The 24,404-nt window shown below is 44.7% G+C and overlaps 1 protein-coding gene across 1 annotated transcript in view; it reads left to right on the forward strand.

Moving 5' to 3' along the window:
* The window catches only part of LOC121291345 (electrogenic sodium bicarbonate cotransporter 1-like), a 193,240-nt gene that overhangs the window by 158,414 nt on the left and 10,422 nt on the right, over positions 1 to 24,404 (forward strand). The window contains exons 18-23 of the mRNA XM_041212447.1: positions 813 to 974; positions 6,726 to 6,904; positions 10,662 to 10,734; positions 14,409 to 14,477; positions 18,451 to 18,624; positions 22,055 to 22,213. Coding sequence (XP_041068381.1) covers positions 813 to 974; positions 6,726 to 6,904; positions 10,662 to 10,734; positions 14,409 to 14,477; positions 18,451 to 18,624; positions 22,055 to 22,213 — 816 coding nt within the window. The remainder of the gene's footprint in view (positions 1 to 812; positions 975 to 6,725; positions 6,905 to 10,661; positions 10,735 to 14,408; positions 14,478 to 18,450; positions 18,625 to 22,054; positions 22,214 to 24,404) is intronic.

Consider the following 24,404-nt stretch of genomic DNA (forward strand, 5'->3'; position numbering starts at 1 on the left):
GGAGAACTCCCCTGTTCTTTTTTGAAATAGTGCCATGGGATCTTTCATATCTACCTATTCCCGAGCACTAACTGCTGAACTACAATGACACTAAAGCCTTTTTGAATGATTGCAAGGTAGGAAATGGTGCTGTAGCAATATTGCCAATCACTAGTTCCTGTCCAATGAGGGTGTGAGGTGACTTCATATGACATTCTGCTGACCAGGTTTACTAGATTGATGCCTGGAATGAGTGGGTTGTCTTATGAGGAAAGGTTGGACAGACTGGGCTTGTTTCCACTGGGGTTTAGAAGAGTGAGGGGTGATTGATTAAAATATACAAGATCCTGAATGACCTTGACAAGGTGAATGTGGAAAGGATGCTTCCTCTTGTGGGTGAGTCCAGAACTAGGGGGTATTGTTTTAAAATTAGGGGTCACCCTTTTAGGACAGAGATGAGGAGAAATTTTCTCTCTTAGAGGGTTGTGCGACTTTGGAACTGTCTGCCTCAGAAGGCGATGGAGGCAGGGTCACTGAATATTTTTAAGGCAGAGGTAGAAAGATTCTTGTTAGGGAAGGGAATCAAAGGTTATCAGGGTAGAAGGGAATGTGGAATGTGAAACACAAGAAGATCAGCCATGATCTTATTGAATGGTGGAGCAGGCTCGAGGGGCTGAATGGTCTCCTCCTGTTCCTATTTCTTATGTTCACTATTTATCAAAGCCCATTTGAAGCTAATGGGTTAAGTGTGTTGTAGAAATATTTGTTACTGGTGTCGGTTATCATTTTGGTTGCTGTCTTGTTCAATTTGCTATTTGCTGGTCTTGTTCTAGCCGACCAGTCCGCACAGAGGCTGGATTGTGCCGCCGTTTGGGGGTAACCCTTGGTGGGTGTGTCTGGCCGCTGGACTCCCTGCCCTGCTCATCACCATCCTAATCTTCATGGATCAGCAAGTCACCGCAGTGATTGTCAACAGGAAGGAGCACAAGTTAAAGGTCAGCATTGTTGGAAGTGTGCTGTTGTATCATACAGAGCAGAAGGAGGCCATTTGGCCCATCATGCCTGCCTTGGCTGGCTCTTTGAAAAAGCTATCCAATTAGTCCCATTCCCCTTGCTCTTTCCCTCATAACTGTGCAACTTTTCAGTTTTTAAGTTTTTATCCAATTCACTTTTGAAAGTTATTATTGAACCTGTTTCCATCGCCTTTTCAGGCAGTTCATTCCAGATCACAACAACTTGCTGCATTTGAAAAATTCTCCTCATCTCTCCCTTGGGTCCTTTTTCCAATTACCTTCAGTCTGTGTCCCTCTGGTTGCTGGCCCTCTCTGCCAGTGGAAACAGTTTCTCTTTATTTACTCTATCAAAACCCTTCAAGATTTTGAACGTGTCTATTAAATCTCCCCTTAACCTTCTCCGTTCTAAGGAGAACAACCCCAGCTTCTCCAGTCTCTCCACATAACTGAAAGTCCCTCATCCCAGGTACCATTCTAGTAAATCTCCTTGGCACTCTCCATTCACCTATTGTTGGGGTGTTGGAGCTCCAGGCGTGGGTCCTCTCACCCGGCAGGCTGCGATCAGAAACCTGGCCTTCCGAGTCTGCGTTCTCAGTGCTAAATTTTCAGCAACAAGAAAGTTGAATCAGGCACATTGACCTCAGCTGTTGCTTGTTCTGTCCTCCTGCTTCTGTAGCCAACAACATGAGCTTGTAAAAATTACCCACATGTTCAACCTGTGTGCTATTTCACTCCACACACATAACTGTTTTATTGAAAGTTCGTTTCTCAATTTTTTAATTACTCGATCTGAGGTCTTTCTCAGTGAAACTTTAAGCAGCTATTAACCACACAATGTAAAAGGCACTGATACTTCTTCTCTTGCCCTACAACACTCCAAGACCTCTGCCCTCCTCTAATTTTGGTCTCTTGCCCATCCCCTGATTTCCATCATTTCAATAAGATTTCAGCTGCCTTGGGCCCTAAGCTCTGGAATTCCTTTCTGAAACCTCTCTCCTCTCCTAAAAATGCTCCTTAAAACCTGCTTCTTTAACCAAGCTTTTGGTCACTTGCCCAAACCTCACCTGACGAGGCTCAGTGTCAAGTTTTGTCTGGTAACTCCCATGTGAATCACTTTGGGATATTAGGGTGTGTACATACATATAGATAAAATAGCTCACAAGGGCTCTATTGGAGAGAGAGACAATTGGTTATATAAATTGAGGGACACAACACCAAGCACGGGCAGGATAGGAGACACATCCCAATTCTACCTCAGCCAGAATGAGAACTGCACCTACACTGTTGGCATTATTCGAGAAGATGAGCCACCCAGCGAACTGAGCTAACCAGACCCTGGTGTGTTTGCGGGCTTGTCTGCAAAGAGGAACTATAGGAAACAATATTTTGTGCTGAATTTCTCCTCAACCTAGTGACATTCCACTGGAATGACATCAGGAAGAAGAGTGTGAGCTCTGGCTGATTGATTGAAAGGTGTCAGTCGTCATGGAGATACATTTCATAAGAAAGAAACACTTGCTTTTCTAAAACAAAAACAGAATTACCTGGAAAAACTCAGCAGGTCTGGCAGCATCGGCGGAGAAGAAAAGAGTTGATGTTTTGAGTCCTCATGACCCTTCCACAGAACAAGTGCCTTTCATGACCTCAGGACATCACAGGCAATGTCAATGAGGTACTTTGTGAATTGTGGTCACTATTGCAAGATAGGAAAGATGGACAGACTATGGGGCAGTGACCTTTAAGTACCAGCAGGTTCCTGGTTGCTACTGAATTAACGTTGGGAGTTTCTTTAGCTCCCCCAGCACTTGTGTGGAATAATGATTGTGAGAGCTCCCTTATAAACATATTGCCAGTTTAAACCATAGCTGTCTTTTGTACTAATCAGGGAGGGAGCTATGTATCCGGGGGCAACAGTAACACTTAAAGTTGGATAAAAGAAGGGGAACATGGTGTCAGAAGGCTTAAAAGCAAACCAGAATAAAACAAAAATTCAAATAGATAGAAGTGTCGATAAAGTTTCCCCATTAGTCATAAAACTTACCCCTTGAGTCAAAGGTGAATGCTCCAGTTAGAATCCTTTCTTTATAAAATTGATTTGAAAAGGTTTATATCTCAGCTTCTTTTATTGCTCCTCTTAACTTGCTCTTTTTGACATTTTAATTTCCATTTACAGCCACATTGGGTTCAAGTGCATAGCCAGAGTTTTCAGCTTCCCTGCTCCCAGAGGATAGATGTTGACTTTGTTCAAATGTAAATTGGGAGATATTGAGTCAGCAGTTGATTTCACATCCCAACAACATCAACTTGCATTTATATAGCAGCTTTAATACAGTAAAACATCCCAAGGTGCTTCACAGGAGTGATTATCAAACACGGTTTTGACTCTGAACCACCTAAGAAAATATTAGGACAGGCGACCAAAAGCTGGGTCAAAGGGGTAGTTTTAAGGAGCATCTGAAAGGAGGACAGAGAGAGTTAGAGATGTTTAAGGAAGAAATCCCAGAGCTTAGGGCCCAGGCAACTGAAGGCACATCCGACAATGGTAGAGTGATTAAAATCAGGAATGCTCAAGAGGCCAGAATTGGAGGAGGCTGAGATCTCGGACGGATGTAGGGATGTAGGGCCGGAAGAGGTTATGTAGACAAAACAATTGGCTAAAAGGCAGAGGAAGTCTTGTTTCAGTGCCCAATCAGACTGCCCCTTGAGTATTATTTCCTGTCCTGGTCACTGTGTCGCTAGCCTTGGACATAGTGTGAGAGCAGCCATAAATGCCTAGTGAGAAGAGACCTGAGTTACAAGGGAAGACTGGAGATGTAAGCTTTTCAACCTTGAAAGTAAGTGAATGAGAAGTGACCTTGTAGAGGGATATGAAATAGTAACTGACATTAAATAATACAATAGACGTGGAACACTACTTCAAATGAATCCATTGGACTGACCATGTGTTCTTGTTAGTGACAACCTTCTTGTTGGAGAGGTTACTTGCAGACGGCCGCAGTGATATTGGACATCCCTCACTGACGTATGCAAAACATGACTGCACGTGCTTACACCCTAATCATCGCACCTTCTCTCCTTCAATTAGAAATGTAGGCCGAGATTTTCCAGCCATGCCATGATGGGATGTGGAGGATGCAGCGGGTCAGCCAAATATCCATTGACTTTTGACAAGACCGGAAAATCCTGGTAGTGGGGCGGGGCCAGAAAATCCCAGCTGTAGTCATTTAAAAAAAAAGGAGGCCATTGGTCAGACAAATTTCGGAGTAATGTTTACCAGTTCTTCATGTGAAGGTTATGAAACAGGAAGGGGACTGGAGACTGTGCTGGAGGGGAGCAAGGGACAGGTTTGTTACAGAGCTGTAAACGCTCTTCCTCAAGTGTATCCTGTGAAACACATATTGTTCGATGAGGATACTCTGTCTCAGGAGGCCACAAATCCAAGCCAAGCTACACGGAACCTAACAACATGACCAGGCGCTATAGCAATTATGCCTAACAATTGAATAGCCATGAACAGGACTATTTGGTGGATTATCTTTGTCGCACAGTGACATACCTTAATCCAGTTCATTTCATTTTTTTCTGTCACGTATCTTTGGAAGATTGACATTAAAGCTATTCTTGGCAGCCAGCACCTGCTTCGTGTGACTCCCATCGGTGGAGCCAAATCTCTCAGTCTGTCACTGCAAATCTCGAGGTTGGTTTGGCACAGCCCTGAAGGGTTGAGAGTGCCATGAGTTCATGGGAAATGAAAGAGAACAAAGTATTCTGCTTAAACAGGATGATGGAAAGTCTTATTTGAATTCTCTGACAAGCCATATATTTTTCAGCCTAAGGAATGAAGTCACTGGTGAGGAAGGTGAGACATTATTGGAGCTGATCTTCTGATTTGCCCTCGTGTATTGTTTTGGAGCTGCTTTTGTTTTTTTTTAAATAAATTGTTTTCATCGATTGTTTGCTTGCTTATGACCTCCATCGATCTTCCTTTCAATAGAAGGGAGAGTGAGTTTTGGCCACACATCCCTCAGTAGCTCTCGGTACGTTTCCTATTGCATCATAAAAGAATAGATTAAGCTTGTTTCCCACAGGTGGGTCATCTGCTAACTTGGCTGAGAATAAATTCCAGAAGTAGGAACAAAGCACGTGGTAGAGACTGCACAGTAAATATCTGCCTTTTAAAGTTAAAGTCATCCTCTGTGTTCAAAAGAAAGAACTTGCATTTATATAGTGCCTTTGATGATTTCCAAAAACATTTTACTGCCAAAGAGGTACTTTTGAAGTGTAAGTGCAGGAAATCCAGCAGTCAATTGATGCACAGCAAGCTCCCACAACCAGCAGTTAACTAAGTTACCGTCATTTTTGGTAAGGTATTGGCTGAGGGATAAATATTTGCCAGCACATCAGGAGAACCTACCTGCTCTCTTTTGAATGGTGGCATTGAAATCTCTCACCCACCTGAGAAGGCAGGTGGGGCCTCAGTTGGCAAAAGAACGCCTCTGACAGGGCAGCACTCCCTCAGTACTGACCCTCTGACTGTGCAGCACTCCCTCTGTACTGACCCTCCAACAGTGCAGCATTCCCTCAGTACTGACTCTCCAACAGTGCGGCACTCCCTCAGTACTTGTCCCCCCCGACAGTGCGGTGCTCCCTCAGTACTGACCCTCTGACAGTGCAGCACTCCCTCAGTAATGACCCTCCGATGGTGCGGCACTCCCTCAATACTGACCCTCCAACAGTGCAGCACTCCCTCTGTACTGACCCTCTGACAGTGTGGCACTCCCTCCGTACTGACCCTCTGACAGTGCAGCACTCCCTCAGCACTGACCCTCCAACAGTGCAGCACTCCCTCCGTACTGACCCGATGACAGTGCGGCACTCCCTCAGTACTGACCCAACGACAGTGCAGCACTCCCTCAGTACTGACCCAACGACAGTGCAGCACTCCATCAGTACTGACCCTCTGACAGTGCAGCACTCCCTCAGTACTGACCCTCTGACAATGCAGCGCTCCCTCAGTACTGACCCTCTGGCAGCGCAGCCCTCCCTAAGTGCTGACCCTCTGACAGTGCAGCACTCCCTCAGTACTGACCCAACGACAGTGCAGCACTCCATCAGTACTGACCCTCTGACAGTGCAGCACTCCCTCAGTACTGACCGTCCGACAGTGCAGCACTCCCTCAGTACTGACCCTCCAACAGTGCAGCACTCCCTCAGTACTGACCCTCCGACAGTGCAGCACTCCCTCAGTACTGGCCCGACAACAGTGCAGCACTCCCTCAGTACTGACCCTCCGACAGTGCAGCTCTTCCTCAGTACTGGCCCGACAACAGTGCAGCACTCCCTCAGTACTGACCCTCTGACAGCGCTGCCCTCCCTCAGTACTGACCCTCCAACAGTGCAGCACTCCCTCAGTACTGACCCGACGACAGTGCAGCACTCCCTCAGTACTGGCACCGGAAGTGTCAGCCTAGATTTTGTGCTCAAATCTCTAAATTAAAGCCATGACAATCTGATCCAAAGGCGAGACACTGAAACTCACTAACTCACAGTTGACACTGTATTGCCATGTTGCTCTGGAATTCTCTGGGGACAGCCACTCTACTTCACTGAGCTCCTTCAGTCTAACCTTCTCCTCCTTTAGCCCTCATAAGTTTGTCTAATTAAGGACATTGCTTGTCCCTTAAATGCCACATTCGTGAACTGGAACCTGTTTCCTCTCTTTTTTTTCTCTAGAAGGGGGCTGGCTATCACCTCGATCTGTTCTGGGTGGCCATCCTACTGGCCCTTTGCTCATTTATGGGATTGCCCTGGTACGTGGCTGCCACTGTGATCTCCATCGCACACATCGACAGCTTGAAGATGGAGACAGAAACATCAGCTCCTGGAGAGCTACCCAAGTTTCTGGGAGTCAGGTAGGAAACTTCTCTTCTGCTGCCGCGCAGGTCGTTCCTTCAAGTTGTGGGCAGAGCTTCCCATCACTGGCACTGGTGCACCAATCCCATTGGTGCTAAGTCTCAGGACGGAGATGCTAGGAGCAGGTATTAGGCTATTTAGCCAACCAAGCCTGCTCGCCATTCAATAAGACCATGGCTGACCTTCTAGACCAACACTTCGCTGCCCAATTGCAATGTCACCTGTTTCTCTTCAAGGTGTCTGGAGGGTAAGGACCCTGCATTCTGGGTATTTAACGGAGCTTTTGAATGTGCTTTAATTTCTTTGTCAATCATTGCACCCACATGCTCGAGAAGCCCGTTTTCAAAAACGCCGCGAGGATGTAGAGGGGACAGAGAGAGAGAGCAGGGAGAGCAAAACAGCTCTCCAAGGTGGTAGGATACACTGAGGAAGCTGCTAAAAGTGCATTCAAAATCCTTGACTTTATTAATAGAGAAATAAGGAGTGGAAAAGCAAGGGTGCTATTCTAGATCTTGATAAAACCACTGGTCAGGCCTCAGCTGGAGTATTGTGCCCAATTCAAGGCATCACACTTTAGGAAAGATGTCACCACCCTGGGATTGCTGAGGAGATGCTGCACTGTCAGAGGTGCTGTCTTTCAGATGAGCTTTAAGCCCAGGCCCCATCTGCCCTTTCAGGTAAAAGATCCCAAGGCATTGTTTCAATGAAGGAGAGGGGAGTTCTCCAAAATTTATTCCTTAACCACCATCACTAAAACAGATAGATAGAAATTTAACCGTTTGGTAGTACAGAGCTTGTGTATTGCTGAAAAAAGAGACATGTCTAAGCTTCTCATCTTGCACTCATCAGGACACTCACCAACATGCCAATTTAAGGGGAAAACAACAATTTATACTGCATATGAAGAGAATACTGATTGATTGGCAAGTGGCGTTGCCATGAAGAATGCACTAGTAGTGGTGAATGACAGTTAACTGCCAAGCTACGTTTGAAATTTAAACCAGGCAGCTTGACCCTGATTGGATAAGGCATTGCCCTGAGGAATAAGTCAGTGAATGGCTGTCACTTATTTTGTTTAGCTGAAACAGGCACAATGTATGTACACATTCTTTCTGTCAGCAAAGAACAGGGCCCTGAGTATTAATATATGTAGATTCCAGTATACGCAAATGCATCACTGTGCAAGCCCGACTGACAATCTTAAACTGGTGCATTCTCCATGGCAACGCCATTTGCCAACCAATCAGCAGTCTCTTCACATACAGTAGAAATTGTTGTTTTCCCCTTATATTGGTATTCTTGCAAGTGTCTTGATGAGCGCAAGACAAAAAAACTTAGACATGTTTCTTTTCTCAGCAATACTCAAGATAGAAACTTATGAGGAGATGGCAGATTAGTGGTAAGATCACTGGAGTAGTGATCCAGAGGCCTGGGTTAATGCTCTGGGGGCACAGGTTCAAATCTAACCATGGTAGCTGGTGGAATTTAAATTCAATTACTAAATCCGGAATAGAAAGCTAGTTTCAGTAATAGTGATCATATCAACTATTACCAGTCATTGTAAAAACCCATCTGGTTCACCATTGTCCCTTTGGGAAGGAAATCTGCTGTGCTTAGCTGGTCTGGCTTACATGTGACTCCAGACCCACAGCAATGTGGTTGACCCTTAACTGCCCTCTGAAATGGCCGAGCAAGCCACTCAGTTCAAGGGTAATTAGGGATGGGCACCAAATGCTGGCCTTGACAGTGATGCCCACATCCCATGTTAAAAAAGGCAAGTTTGTTCTAATTGTTTCTGAAATGATTCCAGAATTTCTGCCTCTACTGTCCTAACCAGGTGAGTGAAAGAGAACTAGTCCAAAATTTGCTTTTCCCTGCTCAAAACTGATATCACCTTGTCTCTGTCTTGAAGTTTAATTTAACTCCCCCTCTGTCTGAGTGACTATAACTGGACTCAATACTGAGGGTGCAGTCTGACTTTGGTGCTGTGCAGTTTGAGAATGGCTTGCTGGAACTCATTCCCCAAATTTTTGGCTCCTGCAGTCGACAGTGTTGAACGCTGCTTCGTGCTGGTTGAACATCCAGAAAGTCGAGTTTACCGAAAGGCTGAGATCTCTTTCAACACTATTTTAACGCTGTGGAACAGACATGCCTGTGTTTCTGGAGTTATGCCAAGGCAAAGAGATAATGGCATGTATTGGGATTACTCAGTTAACTGGACTCGAGCTCCAGGGGTTGGTGTGGGTGTGCAAACATGATAGCGAGCCTCAGTCATGTTGGCTAGGGGCTTACACGGTGGCTCAAGGCACAGTGCACAGAGAGGTATCCAGTGGGAAGGATAGAATAGGTGAAACAGAGTACAACCAATGATGGATGGTTGGAGGGTGAGGTGGGCACCATGGAGGACCATCCCCCCCAGCCTGATTATCCTCCACCAGTTGCGCCCTTTACACAGGATTGCCAACTGCAGTTGGACATATTCCTGGAGGTGTCATCGCATAAGTCCCCCACCTCCTACTGCCCCACCCCGCTCTCCCATCATTGGTTGTCCAACACATCCATCCTCATTTCTTTTTAATGCCCCCATGAATTTTTTTCTCTCCAGTTGCTGGCAGCAACGTCCAAGAGATTAACCTTTAACTGCTGGAGGATCCAGGGCAACCCTGGAGCACTGGCAACCCTACACATACATCAACGCCTCATAGGAAGGAGATGAGCGTTACCAGTCTGGCCAGTTCACTCAGTGGGTGTAACCAGAAGCTCACTGGGGTGAGAATTTTGTCTAGATCCACACATATAAAGTCTCGAGACAGTTGGATAGTATTCATTTAAAGACTGAATGAGTGTTCCAGGATGCATCAGTATTGACACAATATCCTCCCTCACTATCCCCTTCCATCCCCTCTTCCCCCAATTTGCAATCATGTTTTGAATCCACGATGAACAAAGTTGGACTTAATCTTACAGGATCCGTAACAAATGATGTCAGGGTTTCATGTTACAAAATCATTCAGTGAATACCCCTATATATGGGCTGAGCCTAGGCTCAGATGATGTCTCATGAAGGATGCATGGCCCCTGTCTGGATGTATTAACTGGTCTTCCAGTGTGAGGTCAAGAGGAGGGGGTTTTACAGTGTGGCTCAGTGTGAAAACTCTGGGATGCTCAGTATTCCCACTGAGTCAGCAACTGTTACGCAAAACAGAAAGACATGAATGTTTCCCCACCCCAGGATAGTCCCACGCATTTTACAGCCAACAGGTACTTTTTCTCTTGTAATGTAGTATCATGACAGCCAATTTTTGCACAGCCAGCTCCCACACACTGCATTGTGATAACAACCCGATAACCTGCTCGCGGTGATGTTGTTTGAAGGATAAATGTTTGGCAACACGCTGGGGAGATCGGCCTTGCTCTTCTTCAACGCCTGAGAGAGAGCAGACAGAGCCTCATTTTGAGCATCTCACCCACAGGACTGCATCGCCAACAGTGTGGCATTCCCCCAGTGGAATGTCAGCCTGGATTCCGTCCTCAAGCATCTGGAGTGGGACTTGAACCCTCAGCTATCAGACTTAGAGATGAGAGTGTGAGCTGCAGCTGGATCCCTGTTAGCTTTTTAATAATAGGAGGATAATATCCTCAGAGATGGCAAGTTTGTTTTGTAAAATTCAGTGTATTTCACCTGAAGTCTTATTTCCCTGTCTGAAGTGTACTTATGGTGCTGACATGCTTAATGCTCTTTCTGTCCACCTCCAGGGAACAGCGAGTAACCGGGATTATTGTCTTCATTCTAACTGGTGTATCTGTCTTCATAGCACCCATACTAAAGGTACCACATTTAAATATTTCTTAATAATATTTAATCACACGTTTTTGAGGGGGTGTTAATTAATTACACAAATGGTCATTTCTGGCCTGTCACAGTTCCTGTGTCTCCATTCGTAGCTGTTACCATTTTCTGAAATTCAAGATTAATATCGCTGACATTTCATTGCAATTTCCTTCCTTCATGCAAGGAAATGAAAATTATTAACAGGAACATATACAAACAAAAAAACCCACACTGTCTCTCTCTCTCTCTCACATGAATCACAAAAAGTTAGTATGCAGGTACAGCAGGTAATTAGGAAAGCTAATAAAATGTTATTGTTTATTGGGAGGGGAATTGATTACAAAAGATTAATTACAAATTGATTACCAAAAATTTCAAATCACACACAAAAACCCATACTGTCTCCTGTCTCTCTCTCTCTCTCTATCTCACTCACACAAACACACACAACTAAATGTGGTTGAAGTTGTGCAAAGCCTTTTACTTCAGTGCTGCAGAACTCTCCTGCCTCCTCATGGCAGACTCTCGCCAGTGCCTCTAAGGCTGTGCTTTGCAAGAACAAATGACTTTTACTGAATTTCAAGGGGTTAAACTAAAATTTTGCTGGGACTTATTCCTTTGATTGAGGGTCCCGAGTCATGTGTGTGAACTGTGAGGTACCATAATAATGGTGGTGGGGGGGCGGGGGGGGTGGGGGGGGGGGGGGGGGGGGGGGCGCAGGGGTGGGGGTGCAGTCTTCATTAGCCCATGTTTCACACATTTTTCATAAGCTTTGATTCACAAACTGTGGGGAGCTGAGTCATTGCCCTCGGAGGGCTGAGAGGCAACTGGACAGAGATGCTGCTCTTGTGCATCACCTGATAGAATGAGAGTCAGTGGCACATTATCAACAAGGAATAAAATGAAGAGAGAGAAATGATTTTGACGGGGGAAGGGAGTTGAAAGAAGTAAGATTGCCCGCCCCCTGAGATTAATTGTGCCTCAATGGGCAGCACTTTTGCTTCTGAGGCAGAAAGTTGTGGGTTCAAATCACAGACCAGGACATCAATACAAAATCCAGGTGGACACTCCTAGCTATCGACACCCACATCACATGAATGAATTTTTTTTAAAAATTGACTCCAGTTTTTTAAAAATTAGTTCACAGGATGTGGGCTTCGCTGGCGAGGCCAGTATTTGTTGTCCATCCCTAGTTGCCCTTGAGAGAAGGTGGTGGTGAGCTGCCAGTACTTAGGGAGTGCTGCACTGTCGGAGGTGCCGTCTTTTAGATTAGACGTTAAATGTAGACCCTGTCTGCCCTCTCAGGTGGATGTAAAAAACCCTATGGCTCCATTCAAAGAAGAGCAGGTGAGCTCTCCTGGTGTAATATTTATCCCTCACCAACTTAACAAGAACAGATGATCTGGTCATTATCACTTTGCTGTTTGTGGGATCTTGTTGTGCGCCTATTTTAGCAGTCGCGTTTCCTACATTACAACCAAGACTTCACTTCAAAAGGGATTTCATTGACTGAAAAGCGCTTTGGGACATCATGCGGGTGTGAATGGCGATAGAGAAATGCAAATTTTTTTTAAAATTATAAACAAATATAACTTGCAAAATCTCAGTCACTTGTGACTCCTTCCAGAACTATAGGGCGGGACAGATCGGAACTTGTAGCTATCTGCTCAGCACTTCAAAAAAAAAAATTCTGTCCTATAATAAGCTGTAGGAAAAGAGTTTAAACGAGGATTGTGAGGTGAGAGAGGTGAAATAGGCCTTGGGTGACAGCAATAAGACAGGGGTAGGGAATCAGCAACTTTTATCCAGATAATTTCCTGTTGGGCTTCTATAGAAAATTAAGTCAGGTCTGGGTAAGGAATGGGCTGTTGATTCACTATCACCCGTCTCACAATTACAGTCCAGACCAGTTCCACCCCTGTTTTCTGCATCAAGGCTCCTTAGATGGCATTTTCCAAACCCACGACCACTACCATCTAGAAGGACAAGGGCAGCAGGTAGATGGGAACACCACCACCTGGAAGTTCCCCTCTGAGCCACTCACCGTCCTGACTTGGAAATATATCGCCGTTCCTTCACTGTCGCTGGGTCAAAATCCTGGAACTCCCTCCCTAACAGCACTGTGGGTGTACCTACACCTTAGGGACTGCAGCAGTTCAAGAAGGCAGCTCACCACCACCTTCTCAAGGGCATTTAGGAATGGGCAACAAATGCTGGCCCAGCCAGTGAAGCCCACATCCTGTAAAGGAATAAAAAAATAAATAGAAATAGTTGAAAGATGGGTCTTGAAGATTTCAATGATGGGGCTGTGTCTATTCCCTTTGGCAGCTTGTTCCATTGTGGGATTGTCCTTGGGGAGAAAGATTGTTGATGCACTGTCTTGGAAACAAATAGTCCTTGTAGTTATTGTGGATGGCTACCTCATTGCCAGAGGGCACTAGGTACTTGCTTCCTGGGGAAGGTCAGGCTTTGTCCAAAATTTACTTTGGAGGCGATACCTCCAAAGGTATCCCCTTAAGATATCCCTTTAAGAAGACAATATTGAACTAAATGGTACAATTTTGAAGGATTTGCTGGATAAGATGGATAAGTCGGCTGGAAAAGAGAGTAGCGAGCTTTATAAATAAAGACCCAGAGTACAAAATTCAGAAGTTATGCTATAAATTGCTGCCCTCAGTTGGAGTATTACATTCAATTCTGGGTACCGCACCTTAGAGAGGATACAAGGACTTGGACAGGGTCCTGAGGAGTTTACTAGAATGTTTCTGGATGAGGGAGTTCAGTTACAAAGGTAAAAGCTGGGATTGTTCTCATAACAACAAGAATTGGACATGGTTCTTCAGCTGAGATCTACCAGAGATGTCTGGAAACCAGGATAAGGAAAGGTTATCACTTAATTCCCTGTGTGAAGACTATCCATGCATTGACATTTATAATTTGATATTGTCAGAGTTTTTGGTCTACCAAAAAAAAATAAGGTTTCCTGTGAATAAAAAAATGGTGGACAATTAAGTTCTTTTTTAACTGAGATCTGTTCTAACAATAATGAGTTTGTCCCACTTGTGTTGGTGTTTCACCACTTTACAAACTTGGATTTGTTTGTGATTAAATTCTATTAAGTCTAAACAGAATGTATTTACTTGCTGCTTAATAAGGCTCAGTTTTAAAATTCTCGTCCTTGTTTTCAAATTCCTCCATGGCCTCAACCCTCTCTATCTCTGTCACCTCCTCCTGCTCTACAACTCTCCGAGATCTCAGTGCTGCTTCAATTCTGGCCTCTTGAGCATTCCTGATTTTAATCGCTCCACCATTGGCTGCTGTGTCTTCAGCTCTGGAATTCCCTTCCTAAACCTCTCCACCCCTTTTACCTCTCTCCCCTCCGTTAAGATGCTTCTTCCAACCTACCCCTTTGACTAAACATTTGGTGACCTGTCCTGATACCTTCTTATGTGGCTCAGTGTCACATTTAGTTTTATAACACCCCTTTGAAGCACCTTGAGATGTCCACTACATTAAAGGTGCTATATAAATATAAGTTGTTGTTGTTGATGACTGTGGGGATTAGAAACTAAAACTTCAAAGGAGCCTAAATCTGCTTGAAAGCATATATATGACTGTGAGTTAAAGTGGATGGTTGCTCAGTGCCTGATTGACTTCTTCCTACATTCTAGTATATCCCAATGCCAGTACTTTATGGAGTTTTCCTGTATATGGGGGTCGCTTCTCTGAAAGGCGTACAGGTAAGTAACCATAGCAACATGCCAACCATTTGCAAGCTAAATTCAAGAGAATATGTCTGATAATTATTAACCAACATGTTGATTGCCAAAGTTAGTTTGAGTAACTGTTGACTGAAAATTTTCTGAGCGACAATAATCCCACCATGAGACTGTGAATCATTTCAATGCAAACCCCTAAAGCCAAATAATTAGATCACAATGACTGGGATTTTGTCGGGCTGACGGGGTCTTGCCTGCCGGTCGGAGAACAGACAAGGAACCCCCGTCAGCTCAGTGAGGAAAGCCCAATGGAATGAAGAGCTCTCCAGGCCCATAATTAGCTGCCGTGGGGGCCTTCCCAGTGATTGAGGTCCCCGGTGGCGGGAGTCCCGCCTGCCGAGAGCTGCCAGCCAATCAGGGGCTGCCACCCGTCACTGGTGCCAGCGCCAGTGGGACCGGTGGCTGCTGACGGTATTGCACCCACCCAAGGCCCAGGATCGTGGAGGGACCCCAGGCCACAGATGAATAAGGGTGGGGGTGGGGATCATGGGAGAGGGAGCAGGACAGGGGTCAGAGGCAAGGACAGGAAAGATGGGGGGATGGCTTTCCACAGAATACCAGATAGTGAGGGCCACCCCCAGTGTCATCACCCTTCCCAGCAGCGCCCCTGTGCAACTCCTGGGAGGCGCCAGGCAAACCCAACAGGTTTTGATGGGTGGCTTCCCAAGCGTTGACTGGCCATCATTCTGTCGAACTCAATTGACCGCTGTTTATGAATTAAGTTGTGATTTTCCTTACATCACCCTAATTCACCCCTCCCCACCACCCAGCCCTGTCTGCGGGAACAGTCGCCATTGTCACAGTCTTACCAGAATAAATAGCTCACTGGGGTGTCACTTGAGACCATCTCTGCTGTAACCCACATCCGGTTATGCAATCAGCTTTAGGTTTTAACAAACAAGATTGCAGTTCCATTTGTCATTGTGCTCACACTGTCTCCTTCTCCTTTCCTCCCATCGGAAATTACACTTGTAGTTTCTCAAATCCTTCTCAATGGGATATCTTTGAATCAGTATTTTACCTGCCCTTTTTGATGAGGAATATCCAGTGTTGCTGATGCTTTTCTGTGTTGCTGCAATGTTTTTATATTTTTTTTGTGCACCTCTGCTGTACCAACATATCTACCCTTACACTTGTACCATCACTCAAAGGTAACCTGCACACATACCAGTTTTTTATTCTATCACGTCACTGGCAAGGCCAGCATTTGTTGCCCATCCCTAATCACCCTTGAAGTGAGAGGCTTGTGTGGCCATTGCTGTGGGTCTGGAATCACATGCAGGCCAGACCTGGTAAAGATGGCAAATATCCTTCTGTGAAAGGGCATTTTTGCAACAATTAATCAATGACAAGTCACCATTATTGAGACCAATTCCAGATTGTATTAATTGATTGAATTTAAATTCGACCAGCTGCCCTGGTGGGATTTGAACCCTTATCCCCAGGATTAAATTCCTGGTCCAGAGACATTAACACCATGTCTCTGTTTCCCAAGTGCAAGCCTGTGTATAAACCCCACACTCAAACCTGTACCAATCTCTATGTAAAACAGATACTGCTGTGGGCATATCCAGCTCACATTTATGCCCAGTGTATGTATACATAAAAAGGCAACCTCACTGATGCCAGGCTCCCAATGTGAAGACATGCTATTGGGGAGTGTGGATCACAGATACAATTACCATACTCTAGAACAAATTCTCTGACCCCTGCTATTTTCACGGGCAGAATTGGTGAAATAACCCAATAAACTAATTTCCATTTTAGAAAGAGCTTGCATTTTAAATGGGCTGTGCTGTCTTTCAGGTAAGATGCTAGATCAGGGACTCGTTCTGCCCCCAGGTAAACATAAAAGATTCCACAGCTATTCATTTGAATAAGAGGGAGTTATCCCTGAAGGCCTGGCTGATACTTATTCCTCAACTGACATCCCTGAATCAGATTATTTAGTCATTCATGATATTGCTGTATGTGGGAACTTGCTGTGCACAAATTGGTTGCTGAATTTCCCTACATTACAACATCGACAATGTTTCACATTGACTTAAAATGGGCTGTAAATCATCTTGGGATGACCTGAGATTGCGAAAGGTGTTATATAAGATCCTTCCCCTCTTCAAATATTACTTTGAAACCTTGAGTGTAAACGAATACTGGCGGTCAGGACCTCAACTTAAACATCTTCTCCTAAGAATATCCTCTTGCAGTATTAAAAATATATATATTTCCTCATGTTTCTCTATCTTAACACCCGAATAAGCCTGGAATTGTGTTATTCTACTTGCAGAGATGTTAAACTTGCCTTCCAGGTCAATAGGCTGCTCCTCAAAGTTAAAGCTGACTTAACTTACTGCTCCAGTGTAGAAAGGTGCCTTTAAGGTGTGTTCATGTATAATATTCCACTCTGGTGGACAGGACTTTGCTCCCTGATCTATTTAACCCCTGTCCCACCACCCTCTAACCTACCAGATTTGACTCCCCAAAGCTAATGCTACCAATTTTAGGTATAATCTGGAGATGTTGGATAAAGTTATAGTCTGGGAGCAGAATTGAAGATTTGAGTTACTAAACCAGCAACAACAAAACACTTGTTTCCAAAGACAACACAAACTTGAAAGGTTTGCCATTTCCCTGAAATGACCTGCCCTTTGCAGCTGTATGAAAGCAGTTGATTAAAGGCCGTGTGAACTGGTGCAGTTTGGTTGCAGTTTCCCTCTTTGCTGCTGAAACAAGACTTCAAAGGCAATGAGTATTGGCTGGAGGCTCTCCCACTGATGTGGGTTCCAGGCTACCCACCATTACCCTGGCACCCTGACAGCCCGATCACTGAAGCGGAGATCTTAGCCCAAGTCTGATGTCACCTCCTGGGCAACAGCCATGATGATATGGTTACCATCCCATCATCACCAGGCTAACACTAATTACATCCAATTTACAACACGGAAATAGGCCGTTCAACCTAACTGGTCCGCACTGGTGTTTCTGTCCCACACAAGCCTCCTCCCATCCCGCTTCATCTCACCCTGTCAGCGTATCCTTCTGTTCCTTTATCCCTCATGTGATTATCCAGCTTCCCCTTAAATGTATCTATATTCACCTCAACCACTCCCTGTGGGAGTGAGTTCCCCATTCTCCCCACTCTCTAGGCAAAGACGTTTCTCTTGAATTCCCCATTGGATTTATTAGCGATTGTCTCATATCAATGCCCCCCCCCTGTTCTGGTCTCCCCCACAAGTAGAAACATCTTTCTGTACATCTAGCCTATCAAACCCTTTCATAATTTTAAGGACCTCAATCAGGTCACCCCTTAGTCTTCTCTTTTCAAGAGAAATGAATCCCAGCCTGAAATAGTTAACAGCCTCACTTATATTACTGTACAGTGGCACCAAAGCTGCTGGTGCTGTGCACTTCACTCTTTTATTCCAATTTAACCCTATTGCCTCGACAGGTGCCCATTGTTATTTCAAAGCATGTGTTTCTCTTCACTTAAGTCAGGCTGCAGATTATTCTGTTACAATGTCTGTAAAGCTATATGATGCAACTCTTATAAGGTCAGGTAACCTGAATACACAGACAGAGTTTGGAGCATTGTAGTTCTCGCTGAACAAAGCCATACAGTTGGACAGGGAAGCCTTAATTTATGGCCCCTTTCTGTGCAGTATAGTTCTCCAATTCCGCATATAACATTTCCAAGCGATACTTAAATGTTTCCGACGTTCAATGTGTTTAAGGGAAAGCTAGATGAACACATCAGCAGAAATGAATAGAAGGAGATGCTGATGGGGTGAGATGAAGAGGGGGTGGGAGGAGGATCGTGGGAGAGAGCATGGACCAGTTGGGCCAAATGGCCTGTTTCTGTGCTGTGCACTTGATGTAAAAGCTGGTGAGACAGCTGGGTCGGGGGTTAAAGGCTGGTTCTATTTTGCCATTTCAGTTCATGGACCGATTGAAGTTGCTGCTGATGCCACCCAAACACCAACCAGACTTCATCTACCTGCGTCATGTCCCTCTGAGGAGAGTTCACCTCTTCACCTTCATCCAGGTGATCTGTCTGGCCATGCTCTGGATCCTGAAATCAACTGTGGCAGCCATCATTTTCCCAGTCATGGTAAGCTATTCCATGTTTCAGCACCAAATCTCTCCCCTTTCCTCCTCCACTCTACAAACCTCACCTGTTCTATCCCTCACCTCTACTTCCTCCAACCTCCCTTTCCTTCCCACTCCTTCCCCTTCCCCAGTATGGGGTTGGAATTGTGAATGTTTTGTGATTACAAGGCATTCCCCAAATACCCTGAGTTTGGGGCCCCAAACTGCGTATATAGTCCACGTGGAATTGCATTCTGCACTGACTTCTCTTGGAGTAGGTACGTAATTAGCCTAGTCCACAAGGGATGGTAGACGTCTCTCTCCATTAGAGAGAGACAATTAGTTATATAGCTTGAGGGACACGACTCCACATTAAGTGTGGGGCAAGGCAAGGAGACAGGGCTCCATGAACTGCCCCAGCTGGACCAGGGATTGAACCTGCACCACTGGCATCTGTCTGCATCACATTCTAGCTAACAAGCCACCCCCACCCCCCCCCATCCTCTTTGAGTAACGAACACATACAAACATACGAAATAGGCCGTTCAGCCCCTCAAGCCCTGCTCCGTCATTCAATAAGATCTTGGCTGATCCATTTGTGTTTCGCATTCCACATTCCCATCTAACCCCGATAACCCTTGCTTCCCTTGCCTAACAAGAATCTATCTACCTCTGCCTTAAAAATATTCAATGACCCGCCTTCACTGCCTTCTGAGGGAGAGAATTCCAAAGCCGCACAACCCTCTGAGACAAAAAATTCCTCCTCATCTCTGTCCTAAAAGGGCGACCCCTAATTTTAAAACAGTCCCCCCTAGTTCCGGACTCACCCACAAGAGGAAACATCCTTTCCACATCCACCTTGTCAAGGCCGTTCAGGATCTTGTATACTTCAATCAAATCACCCCTCACTCTTCTAAACTCCAGTGGAGACAAGCCCAGTCTGTCCAACCTTTCCTCATAACACAACCCACTCATTCCAGGTATCAATCTCGTTAACCTGCTCTGGGCCACCTCCAACATATTTACATCCTTCCTTAAATAAGGAGACCAAAGCTGCACACAGTATTCAAGATATGGTCTCACCAATGACCTGTATAAACTGAAGCATAACATCCTTACTTTTATGTTCAAAATAATACAAAATGATACACAAGATAATAAGTGGCCAGACAGCAGAAACAAAAGGTGTTTTGTGTCATCTTAAAGACCCAGAACAATGCGACTAAAGCAAAACGACCAGAAATGTTTCCATTTGTCCTGGTCAAAGCTGCAACCGGACAGGGAAATCTCGAAGAACAGCAAGTGGGATATTAAACTCTGGGTTATTATTAATCTTCCTGCTTCTGTAGAAAACGTGCCCAAACTTCTCACAGGTTGTTAACCCGAACAAATAAAATGCACTTGGCTGTTACTCGTTGAATAAAGGTTTCGTTTAAAGGTGTCCATTTGCTTCGGTTAGGGGTTAAGGGCTTCCAATAAAATATACAGTAGATTTTATCTACTTTTACATAACATGCAAAGTTCACTTAGTAATTAGCCTTGCCAATGTAGAAACACCTTAGGGATTTTTAAGTTGGATAGTTGAGACATTATTCTGTGATAGGAACAAGAGAGGACATTAAAGTAGGAGCCTGTAGTTTAGAGCTTTAAATATCTCAAGGTCTTCAAAAATACCTTTTCTATAACATGGACAGCAAACTTGTTAGCAAGCTATCCCTTTAAACAAACATGCATGTTATACTCAATGTGCTGGAAAGAAAGGACTGAGTTGTGACCTGATAGAGGTCTTTAAAATTACAATGAGGTTTGATAAGGTACATGTAGAGAAGGTGTGTCCACTTGTCAGAGATTCCAAAACTAGGGTCCATAAATATCAGATAGTTACTATTAAATCCCATAGGAATTCAGGAGAAACTTCATTACCCAGAGGGTGGTCAGAATATGGAACATTTAACGTTCTATTAAAACAGGAGAAACCAGGATTATAAGCATTCCCCCATCACCCACTGTGTCCGCTGACCTCTGTTGGTTCCTGGTCTGGAAATGCCCACATTTTAAAATTCTCTCATCCCTGTTTTCAAATCCTTCAATGGGCCTTGCCCCTCTCTATCTCTGTAACCTCCTACACCCCTCCCTATCTCTGTAACCTCCACCAGTCCCTACAACCCTCCCTATCTCTGTAATCTCCTCCAGTCCTTATAACCCTCCTTATCTCTGTAACCTCCTCCAGTCCCTATAACCCTCCCTATCTCTGTAACCTCCTACATCCTTCCCTATCTCTGTAACCTCCTCCAGCCCCTACAATCCTCCCTATCTCGGTAACCTTTCTAGCCCTACGATCCTCCCTATCTCCGTAACCTCCTACAGCTCTCCCTATCTCTGTAACCTCCTCCAATCCCTACAATCCTTCCTATCTCTGTAACCTCCTCCAGCCCTACAACCCACTGCATCCCTCCAATTCTGGTATCTTTTGCATCACTGATTACCTCCCCCACTGAAAGTGGGTAGAGGTAATGTTTTCACCTATTTGTCTGTAAACAATATATTTCAAAAACTAATGGGGCAGATTTCAATGAAACTTGGTACACAGATAGAGTCTGGCCGAAGGAAGAAGTGATTAGTTTTTGGCAAAGCTGCAGATCCGGATCCAGATCCAGGAATGTTTTAAATGATCCATTAACTTTGGGAGATAGGATGAGTTGAGTTTTTCTTTTAGAATGTTGTTGATTGCTTTAGAATGTTGTGGACTGTCTCAGCTGCTGAAATTGATCACAGCTGTCAAAATATGAGCAGAGTTTTCGGAGCAGGTTGTGGGGCGTGGATTGGCCTGAAGCCCCCTCAGTGAGATGGAAGTTCTCATTAAAAAGATGTATTTTTCGGCTTTGTAGTTACGGAGCATCAACTAGGCAGGGCAAAACCTCAAGGACAAGCTGTGTCATTCTAATAATGTTGAGTTAACACAGCGTGGGTGGAGGTATGTGCTCCATTGAGTGCCCTCTTACTTGTTTTAATTGCTTCACCATTGGTGGCCATGCCTTCAGCTGCCTAGATCCTAAACTCTGGAATTCCCTCCTTAAATCTCTCCACCTCCCTTTCCACCTTTAAGAAGCTGCTTAAAACCTACATCATTGACCAAGCTTTTGGTTTTTTGTCCCAGTACCTCCTTACATGGTTCACTGTCGAATATTGTCTGATAACCCTCCTGTGAAGTGCCTAAGGACATTTTATTACGTTGAAGATGCTATCTAAATGCAAGTTGCTATTGCCATTGTTGGGATTACGTGGGCTTTGAGGGCCAGAGTCTCAGGGCTTGTTACCCATAAATTGCAATTTGGAGACTAGAAGCTGGAATGAACCTGAAGTGTAATTTTTAGGAGACTCTCATAGCACACGACATTTTCATGTACTGCCTTGTGTTTGAAAATGTGACAACGGGATTGCCTTGCCCGCAGATCCTAGCTCTCGTTGCCGTTCGAAAGGCGATGGACTACATCTTCTCCCAGCACAACCTCAGTTTTCTGGATGATGTAATTCCAGAAAAGGACAAGAAAAAGAAGGAGGACGACAAAAAGAAGAAGAAGAAGCTCAGTGCGGAGAGTGATAACGAAGACGTAAGTAATATTTCATCAGCAAGCCAAAGCGTACTGGAAGTCCCTTACAAAGGCAGCTTAATTCAAACCTAGTTTAAGTACACGATAGCTGGATGTTAAGCATTTAAAAATAGAGTACAAGTGGATTAATTTTCCCGATCCCAGGCAATCACCCTGCATAAGTGAATCGTAGAGGTTTACAGGACAGAGGAGGCCATTCAACCCATCATATCCATGCTGACACTTTGAAAGGCCTATCCAATTAGACCCATTCCCTCACTCCTCCCCCATAGACCTGCAAATTTTATCCCTTTTAGGTATTTATCCAATTTCTGTTTTGAAAGTTCCTATTGAATCTGCTTCCACCACCCTTCCAGGAGGCACCTTCCAAATCACAACTCACTGAGTAGAAAGATTCTCCTCATCTCACCCTCTGGTTCTCCTGCTAATTAACTTAAATCTGTGTACTCTGGTTACCAACCCTCCTGCCAGTGAAAACAGTTTATCCTTACTTAACCTTCACAGTGACAAGTGATAACTAACGTTTCAACCAATCACAGATTGTAACTTAAAACCTGGCAACTGGTTCCAAATAGATCCAGGCAAAGGATTGGCCACCCAGCAGCACATCACTAGTGCTGTTTGGGTTTTTTTTTATTACATTATAGGTGCTTTATATGTGAAAGCAAAATATTGCAGATGCTGGAAATCTGAAATAAAAACAGAGAGTGCTGGAAATACTCAGCAAGTCTGGCAACATCTGTGAAGAGGGAAATGAGGTTAATGAGTCGAATATGACTTCTCCAGAACTGAAGGAAGGTAGAAATGTAATGGGTTTTATGTTGTTGAAGGGGGGGAGGGGGAGGAAGAACAAAAGAACAGGTCTAGGATAGGGTAGAATCAAAGCGGAGGTGAGAGCTCATGGTCTGAAGTTGTTGAACTCAACGTTGAGTCCAGAAGGCTGTAAAGTGCCTAATCGGAAGATGAGGTGCTGTTCCTCAAGCTTGCTTTGATCTTCACTGGATCATTGCAGCAGGCTGAGGACAGAAATGTGAGTGCGAGAGCATGAATTAAAATGGCGAGTGAGCAGAATCTCAGGGTTGTGCTTGCAGGCTGAGCAGAAATGTTCTGCAAAGCGATCACCCAATCTGCGTTCGGTCTCCACAGTGTAGAGGAGACCGCATTTTGCCCGGTGAATACTAAATTGAAAGAAATACAAGTGAATCTCTGCTTCACCTGGAAGGAGTGTTTAGGACCTTGGACATTGAGGAGAGAAGGGGTAAAAGGGCAGGTGTTACACCTCCTGGGATTGCATGGGAAGATGCTGTGGAAAGGGGATTGGGTGTTGGGGATGATCGAGGAGTGAATATTGTGGTGGTTGAGGAGTGAACCAGGGTGTCGTGGAGGAAGCGGTATCTTTGGAATTCTGACAGTGAAGGGAAAGGGTCTTTGCAACTCTATGGATCTTTTTGCCATGCGCCACTCTGAATCTTGCTTTTCATGTTTTTGCTTTCGGACAGAGCTGTTTATCATTCTGCCATTCACACTCACTCTGGACAACCATTACCATTCCCTTTTGCCTTTTGTTCCATGCTATCTTTGTCTTTTAATTTCTCCTGCCCTCTACCCTATCCCAGTCCTTCCCTTCTGTTCTTCATCCCCCTCTCCCCTTTCAATGACATAAAACCTCTCACATTTCTACCTTCCTTCAGTTCTGAAGAAGAGTCATATTCGACTCAAAATGTTAACTCTGTTTCTTTTTCTGTAGATGCTGTCAGACCTGCTATACATTGTTGCTGTAGATTATTGCTTATTTTAAGGACACTTTGGTGCCGGGTTGGTACAAGGGTGAAAACTGGAATTTATCATGTTTTTCTCTGCCTCAATCAAAAACAGAATTAAGCAGCTTCGTTCAAGGAATATAGGATCAGGAGGCCATTCAGCCCCTCGAGCCTGTTCTGCCATTTAGTTTGATTGTGACTGACCTGTATCTTAACTCTAGCTACCAATCTTGACTCCATAACCCCTAATACCCTTACCAAAGGAAAATCTATCAACCTCAAGTTTTGAAATTTTCAATTGATCCCCAGCCTCAATAACCTTTTTGGGGTAGAGAGTTCCAGATTTCCACTTCCTTTTGTGTGAATAAGTGCTACCTGACATCACTCCTGAATAGCCTGTCTCAAATTTTAAGGTTCTGGCCCTTTGCTCC

Source organism: Carcharodon carcharias, chromosome 1, assembly GCF_017639515.1.
Source record: "Carcharodon carcharias isolate sCarCar2 chromosome 1, sCarCar2.pri, whole genome shotgun sequence".
NCBI lineage: Eukaryota > Metazoa > Chordata > Chondrichthyes > Lamniformes > Lamnidae > Carcharodon > Carcharodon carcharias.